This window comes from Durio zibethinus, chromosome 27 (genome assembly GCF_047325235.1).
Source record: "Durio zibethinus cultivar Kanyao isolate XHJ-2024 chromosome 27, ASM4732523v1, whole genome shotgun sequence".
In the NCBI taxonomy this organism is placed as follows: Eukaryota; Viridiplantae; Streptophyta; class Magnoliopsida; order Malvales; family Malvaceae; genus Durio; species Durio zibethinus.
In genome coordinates, this window is record NC_143188.1 from 1,727,847 (window position 1) to 1,745,819 (window position 17,973).

General features: G+C 30.2%; 2 protein-coding genes and 1 pseudogene across 3 annotated transcripts; all 3 read right to left on the reverse strand.

Annotated features, from left to right (window-relative positions):
- Positions 1–5,842: 5,842 nt before the first annotated feature.
- Positions 5,843–12,302, reverse strand: LOC111279164 (ISWI chromatin-remodeling complex ATPase CHR17-like; annotated as a pseudogene). The gene is made up of 13 exons (XR_016334762.1): positions 11,999–12,302; positions 11,627–11,759; positions 11,453–11,546; positions 11,206–11,293; positions 10,357–10,454; positions 10,042–10,221; positions 9,738–9,959; positions 9,208–9,343; positions 8,848–9,129; positions 8,694–8,767; positions 8,274–8,493; positions 7,882–8,199; positions 5,843–6,346 (listed from the first exon to the last, which is right to left on the reverse strand). The product of XR_016334762.1 is annotated as an ISWI chromatin-remodeling complex ATPase CHR17-like (transcript).
- A 4,337-nt stretch (positions 12,303–16,639) lies between these two features.
- On the reverse strand, positions 16,640–17,141 carry LOC149510826 (uncharacterized). The gene is made up of 2 exons (XM_089756314.1): positions 17,002–17,141; positions 16,640–16,826 (listed from the first exon to the last, which is right to left on the reverse strand). The coding sequence occupies exons 1-2, from the start codon at positions 17,139–17,141 to the stop codon at positions 16,640–16,642; spliced, it is 327 nt and encodes a 108-aa protein (XP_089612440.1).
- Positions 17,142–17,296: 155 nt separating this feature from the next.
- On the reverse strand, positions 17,297–17,973 carry LOC149510827 (uncharacterized). Its single transcript, XM_089756315.1, has 2 exons — positions 17,635–17,973; positions 17,297–17,527 (listed from the first exon to the last, which is right to left on the reverse strand). Exons 1-2 carry the CDS (start codon positions 17,971–17,973, stop codon positions 17,297–17,299), a joined length of 570 nt encoding a protein of 189 aa, XP_089612441.1.

The following is a 17,973-nucleotide window of genomic DNA, read 5'->3' on the forward strand; positions in this document are numbered from 1 at the left end:
AAAAAATAAAAAATTTGGGAATAAATATTAATTATCCAATTGTGAAATTTTTAGAAATTTAAAATGATAAATTTTTATAAAATTTTTAGGTGAAAAATTTTGTCTAAATTTGTCTCAAATTGTAGAATAATTTAGATAAAATTTCAATAACAATAATTAATATTTATTTTCAAACCAAAAAATAATAAAAAATATAAAAATTTAATAAAATTTTGGAAAAAATACAAATTTTCTAATGATGAGATTCTTAGAAATTTTAAATGGTAAATTCTTAAGAAATCTTTAGGTGAGGAATTTTCTCTAAAATTATCCCAAATTGTGGAATAATTTAGATGAAATTTCAATAAAAGTAATTGTATTCTTTTTCAAATAAAAATTTGGGTTGAAAATATTAGACAATTATCCAAGGATGTGATTCTTAAGAATTTCAAATGGTAAATTTTTAAGAAATCTCTAGGTGAGAAATTTTCTTTAAATTTGTCCCAATAGTGAAATAATTTAAATGAAATTTCAATAAAAATAATTGTCATATTATTTTCTTTTCGAAAAAAAATAAATTTTTTTTTTAAATAGGCTCAAATGGTGAAAACTTTAGAAATTCTGAAAAAGAAAATATTTTTAATTGACCAAAATGGTGAAAAATTTAGAAATAAAAAAATAATAAAAATAATTTCTAAATAGGTTCAAATGGTGAAAAATTTAAAATAGAAAATATTTCTAATTTGACCCAAATGGTATAATAATTAGATATATTTTTTATAATAAAAAATAATTAAAAAATATTTCCGACGACGAAGCCTTTTCAAGAAATCAAATGAGATTCTTAAATACTCTTGAGATACAAAAATATTTTTAAAAATTCTGTCAGATTTATGGAGAGTCTTAAAAATTATTTCTAATATTTGAACATAAAAACTTAAACCATTAGAATCAAGACAATATGATAAATTTAAAATACTATGGTACTATCCTTTGGATAGACATGTGGGGGTGCTGTAACCTTCTTCACATATAACTGAACTCTTGAACTTTATTTTGATTATTAAACCCGAACCTATTCTTTTAGAGATCCTTAGTCAAATTTAAGAGTTCCTTAAAAAGATAAATTTATTATATGATCAATCACACCTAATAAAAAAAAATTGGTGTCAATTTCTTAATTTGTTAAATCTAGCTATAGATTTTAAGATCTATATGTTATGACAAAATATTCATAAAGAAAACTTATAAGCCCAACCTGCAACCAAAAACTGATTGGCGGTGGCTTGGAAGGTAGTTCGGCTCTACAAGGACTTTTATAAAGCCAGCAAAACATGTATGCTTATGTAAAATAACTAAAAAAAAAAACAGCTTGTAGACCCCAAAATCACTCCTAAGCATAGCCATTTAGCAAACCACCAAAAGCCTATATGAATGTTCTAAAGTTGAAAACCAACATGAGTCAAAAAATGAGTCCGAAAAGAATCCATAACTACTATTGATAGATGGTTTATGGAAATCTTTAATACCTTCGGAAAGGATAATCAGCGGGAGATGATGATCTGGGTAGCATTTACATTTTCGTATATATGGAAAATGAGGTGTGCGAAGGTTATTCAAAAAAAGGAAGCTTGCTGGATATTCCACAGAATTTCCAAATGGGCCTCCCAGATGAATATGAGACTCTGCATCTGTTTCTAATTGAGGAAACACTGTATCTTCTTATGGTTTTCACTTTGTTGTTATTGCTATTGATTTTCCATTACCATAACTTGTGTTATACGATGACATAAGAAAAAGATCTTGAAAAAAAATGAATAAATGGCTATAATTAACCTACATTTAAATGATGATTATGACGTTCCTTTTTCAAATTTTAATTGAAAATATGTGTTAAAGCTATTATGATTATAAGCAATTTTTACTTGAAAATATGTGTTGTAACTTAAGATGATGGTAATTTTAATGTGATTCTTTTATCAAATTTGTTAAAATAGAGTCGATCAGCTTGATATATATAGACATATACTACTCTTTAATTGATCAAATGAGAATTTTTTATGGTGAAAATTTGAATGAGGAAAATAAGAAAATATTTTAAATAATTATTTTCAACGGCAAATAAAATCATGTTGCAATCAGAGGAAAATTCATCAAATAGGCTATAGGTATGATTCGAGATGATGGATAAATAATTTATTTTAGGTCTTTAGTTAACGTTGGTTAATTTTTATTATTTTCTCTTGACATGCTTTTCCAAAAACTTTTATCCGTTTTTGACCAACCCACATATGATCGATCTCTTTTTTTGGTTTTCTATTGGTTAGGAATTTGAATGCACTTATCATTAATCATTTAACTTCTCCAATCAGTTTTTATATTTATTAGGACAATCCTTGCTTAATTGGTTTGAGAAGATTTCATTTGTTTTTAAGCTATAACTAATCCTAACATTGTTCTTTTATAAGCAATACGTGTGATGAGAGGATACTAAATCATTTTGACATTCATATTTAGTAATATTGGTCCAAACAATATTCATTAAAGAAATAAAAGTGGAACGACAACAACAAGAAACATTAGATATTTTCACAAACCTAAAATATAGCAATCATTGTTGTTTCTATCAAAATGTTTGGGATAATTAATCACTCAACTTAATATGATTACAACGTTGAGATCATGTGTAGTTTAAATCTTTAAAGTGTGATTGATTAACTAAAAATGTATCTCTTTAATAAAGTAATAAAATGAATTTAAAATTTATCAAAAGAAAATTTTAATTTACGAAAATAAAAATAAGTTTAAAAATTGGTTATGTGTAGAAAAAGATTAATACTTTCACAGTATCTATGAAAATTAATATCAATTAATCATGCGTTATCTTTAATATTGGATAAAAGAGTCTTAGTTTGAAATTTAATAATAATTTTTTTCATTTTTTGAAGAAAAAAATTAATTTTATTAAAAGTTTTTATTTAAGAATGTTGTAAAAATATTTAAATTAAGGAATTACCTTAATTTTTAACATTTAGGTAAAATTTTAAAATTAATTTTTTTTACTTAAGATTTATTATAATATTTTTTTAAAATAAAAATAATATTTTTTATAAATAATAATTGTTAGTTTTTCTCCTACATTTACACATAATAATAGAAATAGAGCGGTTTCCTCGTGCTGAATTGGTAGTGGGTGCACGGCGGTGAAGTCAATGGTGAGGGGGGCTGTAGGTTCGGCTCGGGTGTGGTCCCCTGATGTAGATGGAGCTCTGTGTGAATTCTACTCCGCGAATCTTCTTTTTATGGCTGTGAATTTTTTATTTTTCTAGAATAAGAGCTTAGATCAAAGGACCAATGAATTCAATTTTTTTGGAGTGTTCTTGCAGGCATTTTTCTGTTGATTTCTAGAGTGTTCAGCTCAACATCGTTCCTGGTCCAAGGGTTTCGAAAAATTCTGTGTTAAATTGACAGTTAAAAAAAAAGAAAGGATGAAATTAGTGAGCTAGAAATAGGCTTGGTAAAATGATTAGTTTTCGGAAAACGAAAAAGTAAGGATAACTGGTGCTGACCTTCTCAATTTTTCATTTTTTTTAATATTCTAATTAATTAAATTAATTAATACTAATAAAATGTAATTGGCTTTAAAAGTGAGCATTTCAATTCAAAATTGATCTAATAATAAAATTAAATTAGGTTTAACTCCATGCCAAAATATCAAAAAATAATTAATTTAAAACAAAATTTAATCGAACTTAATCAAATAATTTAATTAAAATATTTAAGTTGACCTAATTTAAAATATTAAAATCAAGTCTAAAAATCAAACAAATTTGAATAGATCCAGTGTTTATAGATTGAAATATACGTTAGTGGAAGGGAGAAATAGGAAAGTCAAAAAAGAGAAAAAAGACAAATAATGAATAAAACAAGTAGAATATGCAATAAGCAACTTCCTTCCTTCCTTCCTTCCGCTTCAACGCTCTTTTGGGTGTCCCAATCCAACAATTTTCTATTTTTCTTGAATCAAACTTGTTGTCATCCTGTATCAAGAAGAAAACAAAAGCACCAACCATTAATAAATGGCACTGTTAAAATACTAGACTTAGCAAAGACCAAACAAAAAGATTAGGGACAAAAAACAAGAGGGATATGTTTACCTCGAAAATCATTAAAAACCAAATAGAAAACAATACCAATCACTTACAACCGTTAGTATCATGAAAACACCACAAATATAGCAAAAACCATTTTTTTAACATCTTTACCAAAAAAAAAGATACTTCAACCGCCCCTTCCCCCTATTATTCCGCCATGAAACCAAACATTAATGAACCATATATTACACTTAAAATTAGCTGAACGCCAACTTTTTCCATAGAATATGCACCATATCGGCATCAATGGCGGCATTTTGAGCATCCGATGTTTTCTGAATCTTCTGCCTCTTTAGTTTTTGCATTTCTTTTAGCCTCTCTTTTTCTCGCTTATTATTTTCAGGATCAGCCCCGTTGCTCAAATTGTGGCGTCCTTATGGGAGACCATTCACTGGCGGATTTTTGGAGTCAATTAATATTAGACTTTGTTATATTTTATTATTTTGTTATATTTTATTCTACCATCCTTATTAGTATAAATATATTTTACAAATAATATATTAATAAAAATAACAAGCTTATTAAATTATAAAATAAAAATATTATTATGATAATATTATACTTTTAAAAAAAACAAAACTAGATGGAATTACTAATTATACAGTTATCTTTCCATGAATTATAAGGTCTTTCTTGATTCTTTTAACTGTTTAAATCTAAAATAAAAAATGCATAAATCAATAATTAAATAATATATATTTCATAAAAATAATAGAAATAATATACTTTTAAAAGAATAAAACTTTATAAGGTTTCAATTTCTACAAGTAGTTCTCCCATTCTGAAAGTGTTTTTGGTTTTATGTTAAATCTGATAATATAAAACACGAAACGAATATCATCTGAATATACAATACGAAAATTATATGATTTAAAATTTTAATAATAATTAATATAGATTTAATAAAAATATATATATTTTATGTTTTACCATCAACATAAATTAAAACACATAATTTTTATATAAAATATAATATAAATATATAAATTTTAATATTTTATACTATACAAATATTCAAATCATCAGCTAAACTACTGCCCGCGGGTTTTAGATATCATGTCATTGGGCTTATTTTGCTACCTTTGCACCATTTGCATGAGTTTCAGAAAATGACCTAGTTTTCAAACAATGACCCAGACAAAAGAAGTATTTGATGGACTCAAGTAACCCAAATGCAAAACAAACTGAAGCCCGATAAAGTCGGGTCAATTTTGATTAGGTTTTCATAGCCCAATGAAAAGCAAACTTGAGCCCAAGTAGCACACCTGATTAATCGAAACACAACTCTCTCCTCCCTCTCTCTCTCTCTCTCTCTCTCTCTCTCTCTTAATAATAAATTGACAAATAAAAATTAGGTTGTCGATGAATGGAACTTGTGTGTTTGTCTAACATACTAACAGAAAACATAAGTTCAAGTTCAGGAGAAAAGTATCTATTTCTAATATGCTTCAAAACCTTCAAAAATAAAATCATGTTTGACATATTGAACAATGAATAAAATAAAATAATAATTATTTTATATTATATTTGATTTGTATTTAAAAAATGAAATAAAATTACAATGATAATCATTTTTTTGACATAGAATAATTCAATTATCTTAAATTATTAAATTTTTTTTGTCAAAATATAGATTAAATAAAAATTAAATTTAAAATTCAGCTTTACTCTTAATTGATAACAAATACAAATTGTTAAAGTTTGAAACATTCTACAAGTATAAATTTTATATATTTTGTATAGTAAATAATAACAAATTACAAATTCAAATATTTAATATTTTTATTAAACCTTAAATGGATCTTGATATCAAATATTGAGTATCTTGTCAGTTCTCCGAGTCGTCCAGTGACTTCACAAACCAATCAAATCGAAACAAGAGTGATATACGGAGTACTACCTTCAACTCCTCCCAATTCCCATAACCAAGCTTGTGAACCATGCATATCTGTTTATGGATGCAAAGGCATAAATATCAGAACAAGATTATGGTGGACCAAAAAATACCAAAGCGTAGAAAAGATTTAAAGACACCATGAAGCGATCGCGTTCTTCATAGTACAGCTTCCCTTTGTTTTGACCCATACTGGATCTTCATTTCCAGCCATGGATTCTTGTATCGATCCAACTTCTTTCCAATTGCTTTCATGATCTCATCTTTTTTAGAAATTCTGGGTCTCCTCTTTCAATGTTCTTAATTATCCTATCATAATCTGTAGTATAATAAAAATAAAAAAGTAAAGTAACATAAAAATCTTGTCCGGAACCAGCTATTAGAAATAGTTGAACCAACCAACACTATTCTATGATCGATAGAGCACATGTAGTCACATACATAACGGGAGAACAATTATGGGCATTTGATGTTGAGTTTAAAGTAACAAATATAATAACTCAAAAATAATATATCATAATAAATTTATAGAAATAAACAATAATTAATAATTTAATAACATAAAAAAATAAAACACATTAAGATTTACGTAAAAAATCCTCTTCTATAAAAAAAAAAAAAACTACGGATTATCATAAAAATCTTTACTATCAAATAGTAGATACACAAAATTTTCTTTAATTAAAACTAAAATTAATCAACAACTAGAAAGATAATTAGATAAATTTCACTAAAGAGGCGACATAACAAATATATCATGAATTTATTTTTAGAAAGCTTTAAATCTAATCTTCACCGTTCATAATATAGAATTCTAAATTATAAATCTACTGACAAAATTGTAACTCGATCAGATCATAGATCGATTTTTTGTTCAACCAATTCTCTTTTTTCCATTTTCTCTCTATTTTTCTTGACTTTTCTTCTTTCTCTTGGTTTCAATGCCACACCTTATGTTTCTCTATTACACAACCTCTTTTGTTGTTTAAGGTTTTATTTAAGTAAGGCTCTCTTAGGTTAGCCCTTTTAATTGGCGATAACCAATGAGGCTAAACCATATTCTTTCTAACAATCTCCTCTTCTAATCCCATTAAAAGGAGATTCATCACCTTAATAGTTTTATCGATCAAGTTACTGTAAAACTCAAACTTTTTTCAAAGAAATATCTTAATCAATATATTTGTTACATTCTCATTAATATGAATTTTCTTCAATAGCATATGTTGTTTCTTAATAACTGAACGTAATTAATGATATCTAACATCAATATATTTCATTTTAACATGATACATGACATTCTTACTCAAATCTAAAGCACTCTAATTATCATAAAACACCATAAAACATCATGTACTCTTCCTGTTTCAACCTCAATTCAAAAAAAAAAATTTTCATCCAAAGCATTTTATCCTATTCTATTTTTAAAATTTCTTTTTATTTATATAAATATATATGTATATATTAAATAAATTTAAATTGAAAATTTTATTTAAATTTTTTAAATTAAAAAGATGTAATTAAGTTGATATCTATCTATTTATTTTAGTTACTAAGATAAATATTTAAAATTGATTGTAACAAATATTAAGTTATAATTCATGTAAACTAAAAAAAATTCAATTTAAATTTAAATTTTAGTTTTTACTAAGCAAGATAAATTAACTTTAAAGTTTCAATTTTGAAACATTTTGAACATGACTTGTGCAATGATGTGAAACGTCAAAATTTATTTATTTTTATCATAATTATATCTTATTTTAATAGAAATAAAATAAAAATATATTCCGTGGAAACATCAAAAATTAAGTAAAAATATAAATTGCAACCTCAACAAAGAGTACTTCAGCAGCTTACTCTTTGGCGGTAGACTTCGTGAAAACAGACCCATGTTTACTCTGCAAACAAACTTCTTACTTTTCTGCTCTGCAAATCATCCTTGTTGAATAACAAGAGCATCTAGGGCAAGCTTTTTGTCAGTAAGCTTTACTTCAAAATAGTGTACTGCTTCATAGTAAACAAACAAATAAGCCTACCCAACCGTAGGCTAACTTTTGGACTGTTGGCAAACAAGGACACTTGTCAAACGTCCTGCTGAAACTGAACACTTGAACTTCCCTCGTTTGACTGATCCTTTGAGCACGACCATGTGTTTGCAAATCAACTTGTGGGTTCCTGCAATATTCCCCTAGCTTCACTGATCCAAAGAGAAATAGAAGAGAATAATAAAAAAATGGGCAGATGCTTACCAGGCGCTATCATAAAGGATAACAACATATGCAGTAGAAAGATTGATGCCATGGCCTCCAACTCTAGTTGATACCAAGAACACAAAATTTTCCTCCTGGCTTATTATAAAGGCTTCAATGGAAGTATCACGATCTTCTCCACCTATATTACCATCAATCTAGCAATACAGATACCCAAGAAACACAAATAGTCTTCAAGAATATCCTGCAGCCTTATCATCTGAATAAAATAAATTCCCATAGAAAAATCACAAATAAGAATTGGGAAGGGAATAAAAACACGTGTATTATAAAATGATGCAAACAAAAGTAAAAGAATAACATGGTTAAACGTCTACACCGATAACTGACTAATTTCACATACACTGCACTGGAATTTATATATAAATTAGATAAATTCTAGACAACCCTTGAGATTACCTGTGGAAATATCAGAACTCTAGAATCACGCTCCTTCAGCTTTGAAAGCAACTTGTCCAAGAGAATCATTTTACCTGGAAATAAATCAGTAAGGTCAGTTTCAGAACCACTTACTTTCAACATCAATGGATCCAATATCTTCCAGTAAACTTACCAGCATTGGTTACAAGATGCTCTCCTGTAGTATATGGAGGTCCAGTTTCAGCACCTTGGAAAAGATATGGTTGATTACAGCATTTACGAAGCGGCATTGCAATGTTCAGAAGACGACTATGCTCTCCACCAGCATTAACAACTTCAAGATGTTTTGCAGCAAATCCCCGTAGAACTGTTTCTGCATCTGGGACATTCCTACTTTCAGGATGGTTTCCTTTTTGCAAGGCAAATCTTTTCCTGCATCTGATTTCAATCTACAAAGGAGAAACGGCCTAAGAAACTAAAGAGGCGGAAGAATGTTAATTATTTGTACAAACCCACAGGCCAGGCAAGAGTAGAGAGAAGATTTTTAACTTGCCTTGTGAAGTTGTTGAACGATTTCTTGCTGGTCATTTTCACCAGAAATCTAAAACCACTCATCAAATGTTTCGGCTGAACTAAGAATCTCCAGCAGTAAATAAGTCAAGAAGAGATCAAAGCTCATGGAGATTATTCTGCACAAGAAAAGGTACCGAGATTATTACATCTGCCTAACAATAAAGTACTTAAACGATTTGATTAATAGTATAAAACAAGACAGGAAAAGCTGTCACTATTGACCCAAGCTTCCAGGAATTCAATTTAGCACAGCTATAAGAACCACAAATAAAGTAGGAAAGAAAAAGAAATAAAAAGGTAAAGATCATCAAAATCATTTGAGTTTGCAACTAAAATTGATCCATTTCAACTTAAACGCAAGCACCGGACCAAAAAATAGCAGAGGCATTTAAAGAGCACCAAGCAGACATGAATGGAATGAGACTTAAGTTACAAATAAAACTCAAAATATCTCAGTTTAACTTACTCAAATTGGTAAGTACTTCCAGAAAATAACATTTCAATGCATGCCTGAACTGAAGTATCCATAATAAGAAGACGATAATTAGTATTGCAGAGCCTCATTGTTTTTGAAAGGAGTAAATTCTCATTCTTAATTCGATGGGCTTGATCAATAATTATATAGCACCAACTAAAACAAAGCAAGGCAGACTTCTCCTTGATGGCCATTTCAAAACTCGAGACACAAATATCAAATTTCCCAGCAACTAGTAACACCTCACAGATGTCTCTCTGCAGAAATAAGAGAGTAAGAATCATGATAAATAGAAGAAACACAGAGACTGATAAGTAAAGCATGTGTCAAGCAACTTACTCTTTCCTCAGGATTGCCAAGAAACTTTACAGCTCGTAAGACTAGGCAAAATCAGCATACTTCATTCATCAAGTTACCCAGGGTTGATTTTGGAGCAACAACCATACGAGGGCCAGTAATTCCTTGGCACTCATACAGATAGTCCAATAAGGAGATAGTTCGCAAAGTTTTACTCAGTCCCTGTACTCAAAAATTAGGAAACAAACATCAGCTAATAACATATCCCTGATCAAGCTTATAGCGATCCTAAAAACAAGCATTGACAATGAACTTAAACAATAGACAATCTTTAAAAGTCACGTTTACAGCACATACCATTTCATCTACAAGAATTCCATTTATACCATTCTCATACAGTCGTTTAAGCGGGCTTAAACCAGCAAGTTGGTAGTCCCTCATCTTTCCCTGAATATCTGAAGAAGAAAAAAAAAATACAGAGCTTATAAAAGAGAAATGAAACCAATTGAACGGAATACTTTTTCCAGGCTCCACTAAAAATGTAAAAAGCATATATAAAACTCTCAAAATTCTCATTGATAGCTTGGATGCAATTTTGGATCAACTGAGTAGGCTTTACTGAGTTCATTTGTGAATATAAGTGAAGAAGAACTAATGCTTCCGTGGGCATCAACTGCAATATGCTGAAAAACAGTTGCTGGACTTTTTGGTTTGCCAGCATGCATCCAAGAATTACACTCCCTCCATATGTGGTATATGTAAACAGACCAAGCAAGTCTAAGCAAGATAGAAAATAGAGAATTGCCTTTCAAATTTGATATTGCCTAGCTTAATTCATCTTGTCAGCCACCGGGATCCCCATGAACACCAGAAATTTGTAAAATACTTTGCCAAACTATCCGAGCATAACAACATGAGAAAAACAGATGATGCCTGCATTCTGCCTTCTCATTACAAAGAATACAGGTAGTAGTGTCAGATACATCCCATGAGTGGAGCCTGGAAAGTCAGTAATAGTTGTGGTTTAGGTGTTTCTAGCTAGTTCAGTAGCTGCTGTTTCAGGTTTACTCCAGTTTGTAAACTTCGTAGCAGATTTTTCTGCTTTCTTTGGATGATTAACGAAAATTCAATTATCCAAAAAAAAAAACCCATTGAACTGAGCCCTCCAACTGATGGGTCTATAAGAGAGGGAGAGAGAGAACTTACAAGAAGGCTGAGTCACCAATCTAGTGTTTCCAGACAAACCATCTTCTTCCTCCTTGAGCCACTCTTCATTTTTGATGCATGACGGCTCCTAAATTTAACAAGTGGAAGAAACCATTAATATGAAAATCATTAAAAACCAAATAGAAAACAATACCAACCACTTACAACCAGTAGTGTCATGAAAACACCACTAACAAGACAAATCATCTTTTTCAACATCTTTAGCAAAAAAAGTAGACATGTATACCTTCCTTTCACCTTCTTTTGCAATGTGGATTGGTCAACTTTAGCAAAATGAGCAAACAACTCCGTTTGCTCAACCGCCCTTTCCCCCTATTATTCTGCCATGAAACCAAACATTAGTGAACCAGATGTTACGCTTAAAATTAGCTGAATGCGAACTTTTACATAGAATATGCACCATAGAGGCATCAATGGCGGCATTTTGAGCATCCAATGTTTCCTGAATCTTCTGCTTCTTTAGTTTCTGCATTTCTTTTAGCAGTCTCCTTTTCTCGCTTACTGAATTCAGGATCAGCCCCGTTAGACAGATCCTACACAGAAAAGAAAAAACTCAAACATCATAAAATCTAAACAACAACCTATTAAAAATCCTAGAAGCAAAAACTATTCAAAAGTGGAAAGACTAAAGGCAGAAAAGTAAAATCTTACATTCATTAGCAAACCCTAACTAGAAGTAAGGAGCAAAAAAGTAGATCCGACAACCAAAATCGTAAAAATTCGAAAGCAAAATAAAGAGAGCATGTTAAAGAGAGGAAAATAATAAAATTACTTTGTCAGCGTCGTCAATGTTAAAATCAGCGGCGGCGTCATCGTCTTTGATGGAGGCAGAGGCAGAGTGAGCAACAGCTTTGAGCTCTTCTTCGTCTTCATTGATCTGGTCGTCGATTCGCTTCTCTTCTGATGAACTGGAGCCATTCAATATGGCTTCATCTGACGAGGCCGGCTTCGACGATTTCGCCATCTCTTTCAAAAATCGAAGGTTTCTTTTCTTTTCTTCCCGTCTTTTCGAGAGAGAAGGAAAAAAAATATAAAAGAGACTTTTGGTACAGAAACGAAATTCCAAATAAAAATGAGAGTGAAGTTATAGCCGTTGGATTTGGGAAAGTGGAGGTTAAAAGTTTTGACTGTAATTTCCTACCAATTAAAGGAAAAACGAGAATCTTTTAATAACAACAAAATCTTTTCAATGTCCTTCTTCTGAACTCAAGCCTCATAACACAAAATTCAATTCAAATTTGTCAAATATGTCGAGATAGAAAAACTCAATCCCTGTGTGACCAATCATAGTAGAAACTTCATGTATATATTAGATATCAAAATATATAAAAGCACTCAGGATAAAACGCAGCCAAAACGCATTGCAATTACACCAAAAAAAAAAAAAAAGTTACAATCCTGAATCACAATCACGTGATGTCCAGTTTCCATGCATACTGGAAACATCTAAAAGTAAGTAAAAATGAAAATTGCAACACAACAAAGAGTACTTGTGATTACTCAATAACAACAACAACAAACAAATAATTATCGTAAAAGCCACATTATTATTATAATTCAACAGCTCATTCTTCGGCAGAAGAGTTTGTGATACAGACCGACCATGCCTGGTGTAGGTGACAACTGAAATTGGGGGAATGAAAATAAAAATTATGTAAAATGCTGTATTCTCAGAAGAAAGATTTCATTAAGGAAAGATCTGATTATATATTCAAAGTAAGAAACCATAGTGATATTCTTTGTTTCTCTCATCATCTATGGATTCCAATCTAATAAAAAATAATTAACAGTAAGTTACCAAGAAAAGAGAGCCACGTACATGTCAGTCTCAAGCAGCTAACTCTACATCAGCCTGGACATCGACTTCAGCATCATTTGGACAAGATCTGAAACATTTATATTTGATCGCAGTTATGACAAGAGCAGACAATATGGCTAGCAAAATGAAAGCCAGAGTTCTCCCTTTCCCCGTAAACTTGAAGGTTTCGGAGATGGTAACACCCCATGTCGATGATGATGATGAGCTGTTATTTGCCTCCATTTTTTAGTTCAATCTTGCACAATATTTTCTATCTAAAGAAATGGACGATGGATTAATACTTACAGAAAGCACAGCAACACACAGGGTAGAAGAAGAAGGGATACTTGTATGCTGGGAGGAATTCCATGATGTTCTTAGAAGGTCTCCAGGGCAATATTTTCTTATTTTATTACTTTTTGTTTTTTCAGACTTTCCAAATGCACTTTTTCTATTTACATTCTTTTTTTTTTTATAAAGGAAATTACTTAAATATTATATTGTATGCTGGGAGGAATTCTATTCCATGTCGTTCTTAGAACGTGTATTGTCTTATTTTATCACTTTGTTCTTTTCTTTGACAGTTTTTAAATGTAGTTCGTTTCTTTACATTCTATGTTTTAAAATTTTATAAATAAAATTACTTAGATATTCCTTTTATAAGTTTTCGATTATCCATACGTTATGAGTCTCGAGCTGCTAGCTCTACGTCGCCCTGGACATCAACTTCAGCACCATTTCGGCAGGCTCCCATGCATTTATATATGATTGAGGTTATGACAAGTGCAGCCATGGCAAACAAAAGCAAAGCTATAGTTGCCCCTTTCCCCTTAAACTTGAAGGTTTCGGTGGTGGTAACAGTAACACCCCATGTTGTTGTTGTTGATGATGAAGTGTTATATGCCTCCATTTTTTGATGAAGCTATAAAGCACAATGTAATTTCTCTCTAATGAAATGGAAATAACTGGCTTAATATATTTATAGACAGCAATATGCAGTGGCAGGACGAAAAAAGGAAGAAAAAAAAACCCACTGAGTTTGGTTTTGTATGGGCATAAGGGTAATTTTGTTTTATATGTGTAGGTGAGGATTACCAGCTTTCCAATCTGACAAGACGGCAAGACCCACCGAATGAAACGATTATATTTTATGTACATAGATGATGGAATCACGTGATACACCTCTACGGAGTGGAATGGGATTCTTCATCAGATTCTTCATCGTGTATCAAAATAGAATAAAAGTGAATATGCCTGCCACGCTTAAACCCAAAGATAAACTAATTAAAACGCTAAAAATTTCCGAAGCCTCAAAATAGAAATGTAGGAGATGAAAGACTTCAATGGCGAAAATTAGAATGAGGAACAAAATAATTTAAACATTTTGTGAATGATAAATAAAATTATTTTGCATATCTAAAGGAAAACTCAAAAGATAAGCATGATTCATAAGAGATAATGGATGTTTACTTACTTATATGTAATTTATGAAGAATATTTTTAAGTTTTTATTTATCATTGCTACCTATATTACTTATAAATTATTAGGTTCAATGAAGCTTTCTAATATATATATATATATATATCGAGCAATGTATGATATTTTTAAACGTTCCTATAAATTAGTTTGGCATGCATTTGCTATAAACGCTAAAAATTAATATGATTTTTTATTTTTTTTTAACTTGCAACTTATAAAACCATAAAAATAAATAAAATTAACAACTTTCATTTGGGAGAGATTAATTTAAATTTATTTAATATAAATAAATACAATGTTAAAGGTTTTCAAATTTATTTAATGGTGCCTTGGCCCCTGAAACTATTTCTGCGAAATTTCCAACTTCTTTTATGATAAGCATATTATATCTGGAAAAAAAAAAAAAAAGAAGAGAATTTGTTAGCTTAAAATGTGGAGAATGAACATGACGTTGATTCTTGCTTTGTCTTGTCTACTTTCTTACGTTTGGGAGATTTTGTGCACGGTGCCAATGATCCAAGTGTAGGTTCAGTTTTATGCATCATTGGCATTATCATTGTCGTTTTTTTTTTTTTTTTCTTTGACTAGATTACTTGTCCGTAGTCGACCGAATATGACTCCAAACAACTTTTTTTCTCATGCTTATAATATCCCACTGCATCGCTTGAGAATGCTATGATTTGATGGAAACTTTCGGGAAGCTGCAGTCAAATGAAGTGGCCTTCAACTTTGACCTTTAATCAATTCAATCAAACGTCACCCAGATAACAACTCTCTCTCTCTCTCTCTCTCGCTCTCTCTTTTAAGACTTAATAATAGATATTACATTTTTTTAAGGTCCATAATATCTATTTATTTTCTTAATAAAAGTAATAATAATAAAACACCCGCACGCTTGGTGCTTCATCATGATCAAAAGAAAGGTGCATGAAATAGTTATATACGCAGCAGCGGCGCAAATAGCTACAATAATAATTGAAGCACAGTTGATCCCACATGAAAAGACGACATGTGTGTTTGTAGCGTTTTAGATACAAGTAGAGCTTTTTTTATGTTCTTGTTTTGTCTTATTTTATCAGTTTTGATTTTTTAAGGTTTTCAACTTTGTTCGTGTGCCAATGTGGATTGAAATTTGCAACTTCTCTTATCCATACGTCATTGCTGATGATCAATACTTCACTTTACAATGACCTGTTCATTTTTTACAGATATTAAATTTTTTTTTAGCTGTGGATTTGATGTGCTCAAATAACTAAATTGAATTTTGTTCAACTTCTTTTACAGATATTAAATTTTTTTTTAGCCAATACTAGAATTTTATTAAATCAAGGAAGCCAATACATAATGATTATTTTTTAAAGTTTTATTTTGTGAAATTTATAAAACCTTTCAATAGTATGAAAAAAATTTATTTTTTAGTAAAATTTTTTAATAATTTGATAGGATTAATTTTAAAACTTATTTTTGAAATTTATAAAGTTTTTAATAATTTGGTAAGATTTTATTTTTTTTAAGTAAATTTTTTTTAATAATTTGATAAGATTAATTTTAAATTTTAATTTTTGAAATTCGTAAAACCTTCTAATATTTTAATAAGATTTTATTTTTTTCAAAATTATTTTATTTTATTTTGTTTATGAATCTTAATTAAATTTTTTAATAAAATCATTTATTTATTATTTTTAAAAAAATTAAAAATCTTCTAATAGTTTGATATGATTTCTTTAAATCTATTTTTTTTTAAATTCATAAAAATCATTCAATAATTTGATAGATGTAATTTTAGATATACAAAACAATTAAACTTAGAAGCTAATTTTATTTAAAACATATTTAAGTTTTTATCATATTTAGATATTTTATTAACACTTTTCTATAATCATGCATGAAATAAAGTGAGCAAGCAAACAAATAAATGATACAAATAAAATAAGAAAAGAAAGCAACGTACCAAAGTTTGATGCACGTGGGCTTTTAGAATACAACTCACCAAGTCAATTTGTTGGTTTATTAAACTTTTTTTTTTTTTTGGATAATTTGTAATTTTATTGTCTCATAAGCAGTGGATTCACTACTACCAATGAATTATACAACAATTTTAGGTACTTCAAATTATAATGCAAAATTTTCTCTTTTTAGATCTCATCTCGAACATAATGTTTTCTTAACTTCATCAAATGCAATATTGTATAATCCCCACAATCGAAGTTGACCATATCCTTGACCTGTTTCACAATCCGCTCCCTTGCACATTCTACATTGTTAAATTGTCTTTGATTCCTTTCCTTCCATATCATGTATAGATATGCTTCCCAAGCAACTCTAAGTAGGATAGAGATAAGTGATTTCTACTTGAGTTTCTCTACTGCCCACTTAAACTCATTTTCCTAGCTAACTACCTCTCTACTTAGATTACAAAGTTGCAAAACCTACTTCCACACAGCCTTTGAATAATTGCAGCTAAAGAAAAATATGATTCCTACTTTCACTTTCTTACTTGCAGAAAACACATCTTCTGTCAGTAGCAATCCTCCATTTAGTCAGCCTATCCTTTGTTGGGAGTCTATTAAGAATAGCCATCCAAGCAACAACAGCACATTTGGGGACATGAAATTGACACCAGAGGAGTCGTGCCATTCTACCTTTGCTTGTTTAGGCCTTACCTCTTCCCAAACCTTATCAATAGAGTAATTCAGGCCACTTGTGTTCCAGACATGGGCCATCTTCTGTTGGCACCAAGAACCTGACAGCAATACATCTTAGCTGAAGTAGTTTTTCTAATACACCAGCTACTATTTTGAGCAATAAGTATCTCCCACAAACTTTTCCCTTTGAATACATAACAGTTTATCCATGCTATCCAAAGTGAGCCAGTTGGTGAACAACGACCATAGGTGCCGCAGAATGCATGCTTGACTCCAATTCCAAGTTAGGAGCTCCTTTAAACCAAGACCCCCTTCTGACTTAGGTCTACATATGCGTTGCCATCCTACTCTAGTTCCTTTAGCTGAACTTGAATATCCCTTCCAAAAGTAACTTGAACATAGCTAAGTAATCTTTTTTATGACCTTCTGGGGAAGCACAAAGTGTCTGCACTGATAGTTTTGCATCCTGAAAAGGACTGAAGTACCAACTGCAATCTTCTTGCATAAGACAAATGTTTAGATACCCAACTATTTATCCTTGCTGTGATCCTCTCTATTAATGGTGTACAGTCCTTAATAGTAAGTCTTCGTGTGACTAATGGAACTTTAAGATATCTTACAGGAAATGTTCCATGTTTGAACCTCGTTGCCTGTAACATACTTAACAATTCTGTTCTTGGAACACCTGTACTAAATACCTCACTTTTTGTGCTATTGAGTTGAAGACCAAAAAAGGAGTGGAATAGCTGCAAAATGCTCTGAACACCAGTGATAGACTCCAAATTTCCTTTGGTGAAGATGAGCGGATTATCAGCAAAGCACAT

Bases quoted from the DNA above. Each gene is read 5' to 3' on its own strand.
- LOC149510827 (XM_089756315.1), bottom strand. From the start codon at position 17,973: ATGTGCTTTGCTGATAATCCGCTCATCTTCACCAAAGGAAATTTGGAG. The intron at 17,528-17,634 runs GTACTTCAGTCC...TACTTTTGGAAG, and splicing joins ATGCAAGAAGATTGCAGTTG to GGATATTCAAGTTCAGCTAA.
- LOC149510826 (XM_089756314.1), bottom strand. From the start codon at position 17,141: ATGGCACGACTCCTCTGGTGTCAATTTCATGTCCCCAAATGTGCTGTT. The intron at 16,827-17,001 runs GTAAGAAAGTGA...TATCCTACTTAG, and splicing joins AGAAGATGTGTTTTCTGCAA to AGTTGCTTGGGAAGCATATC.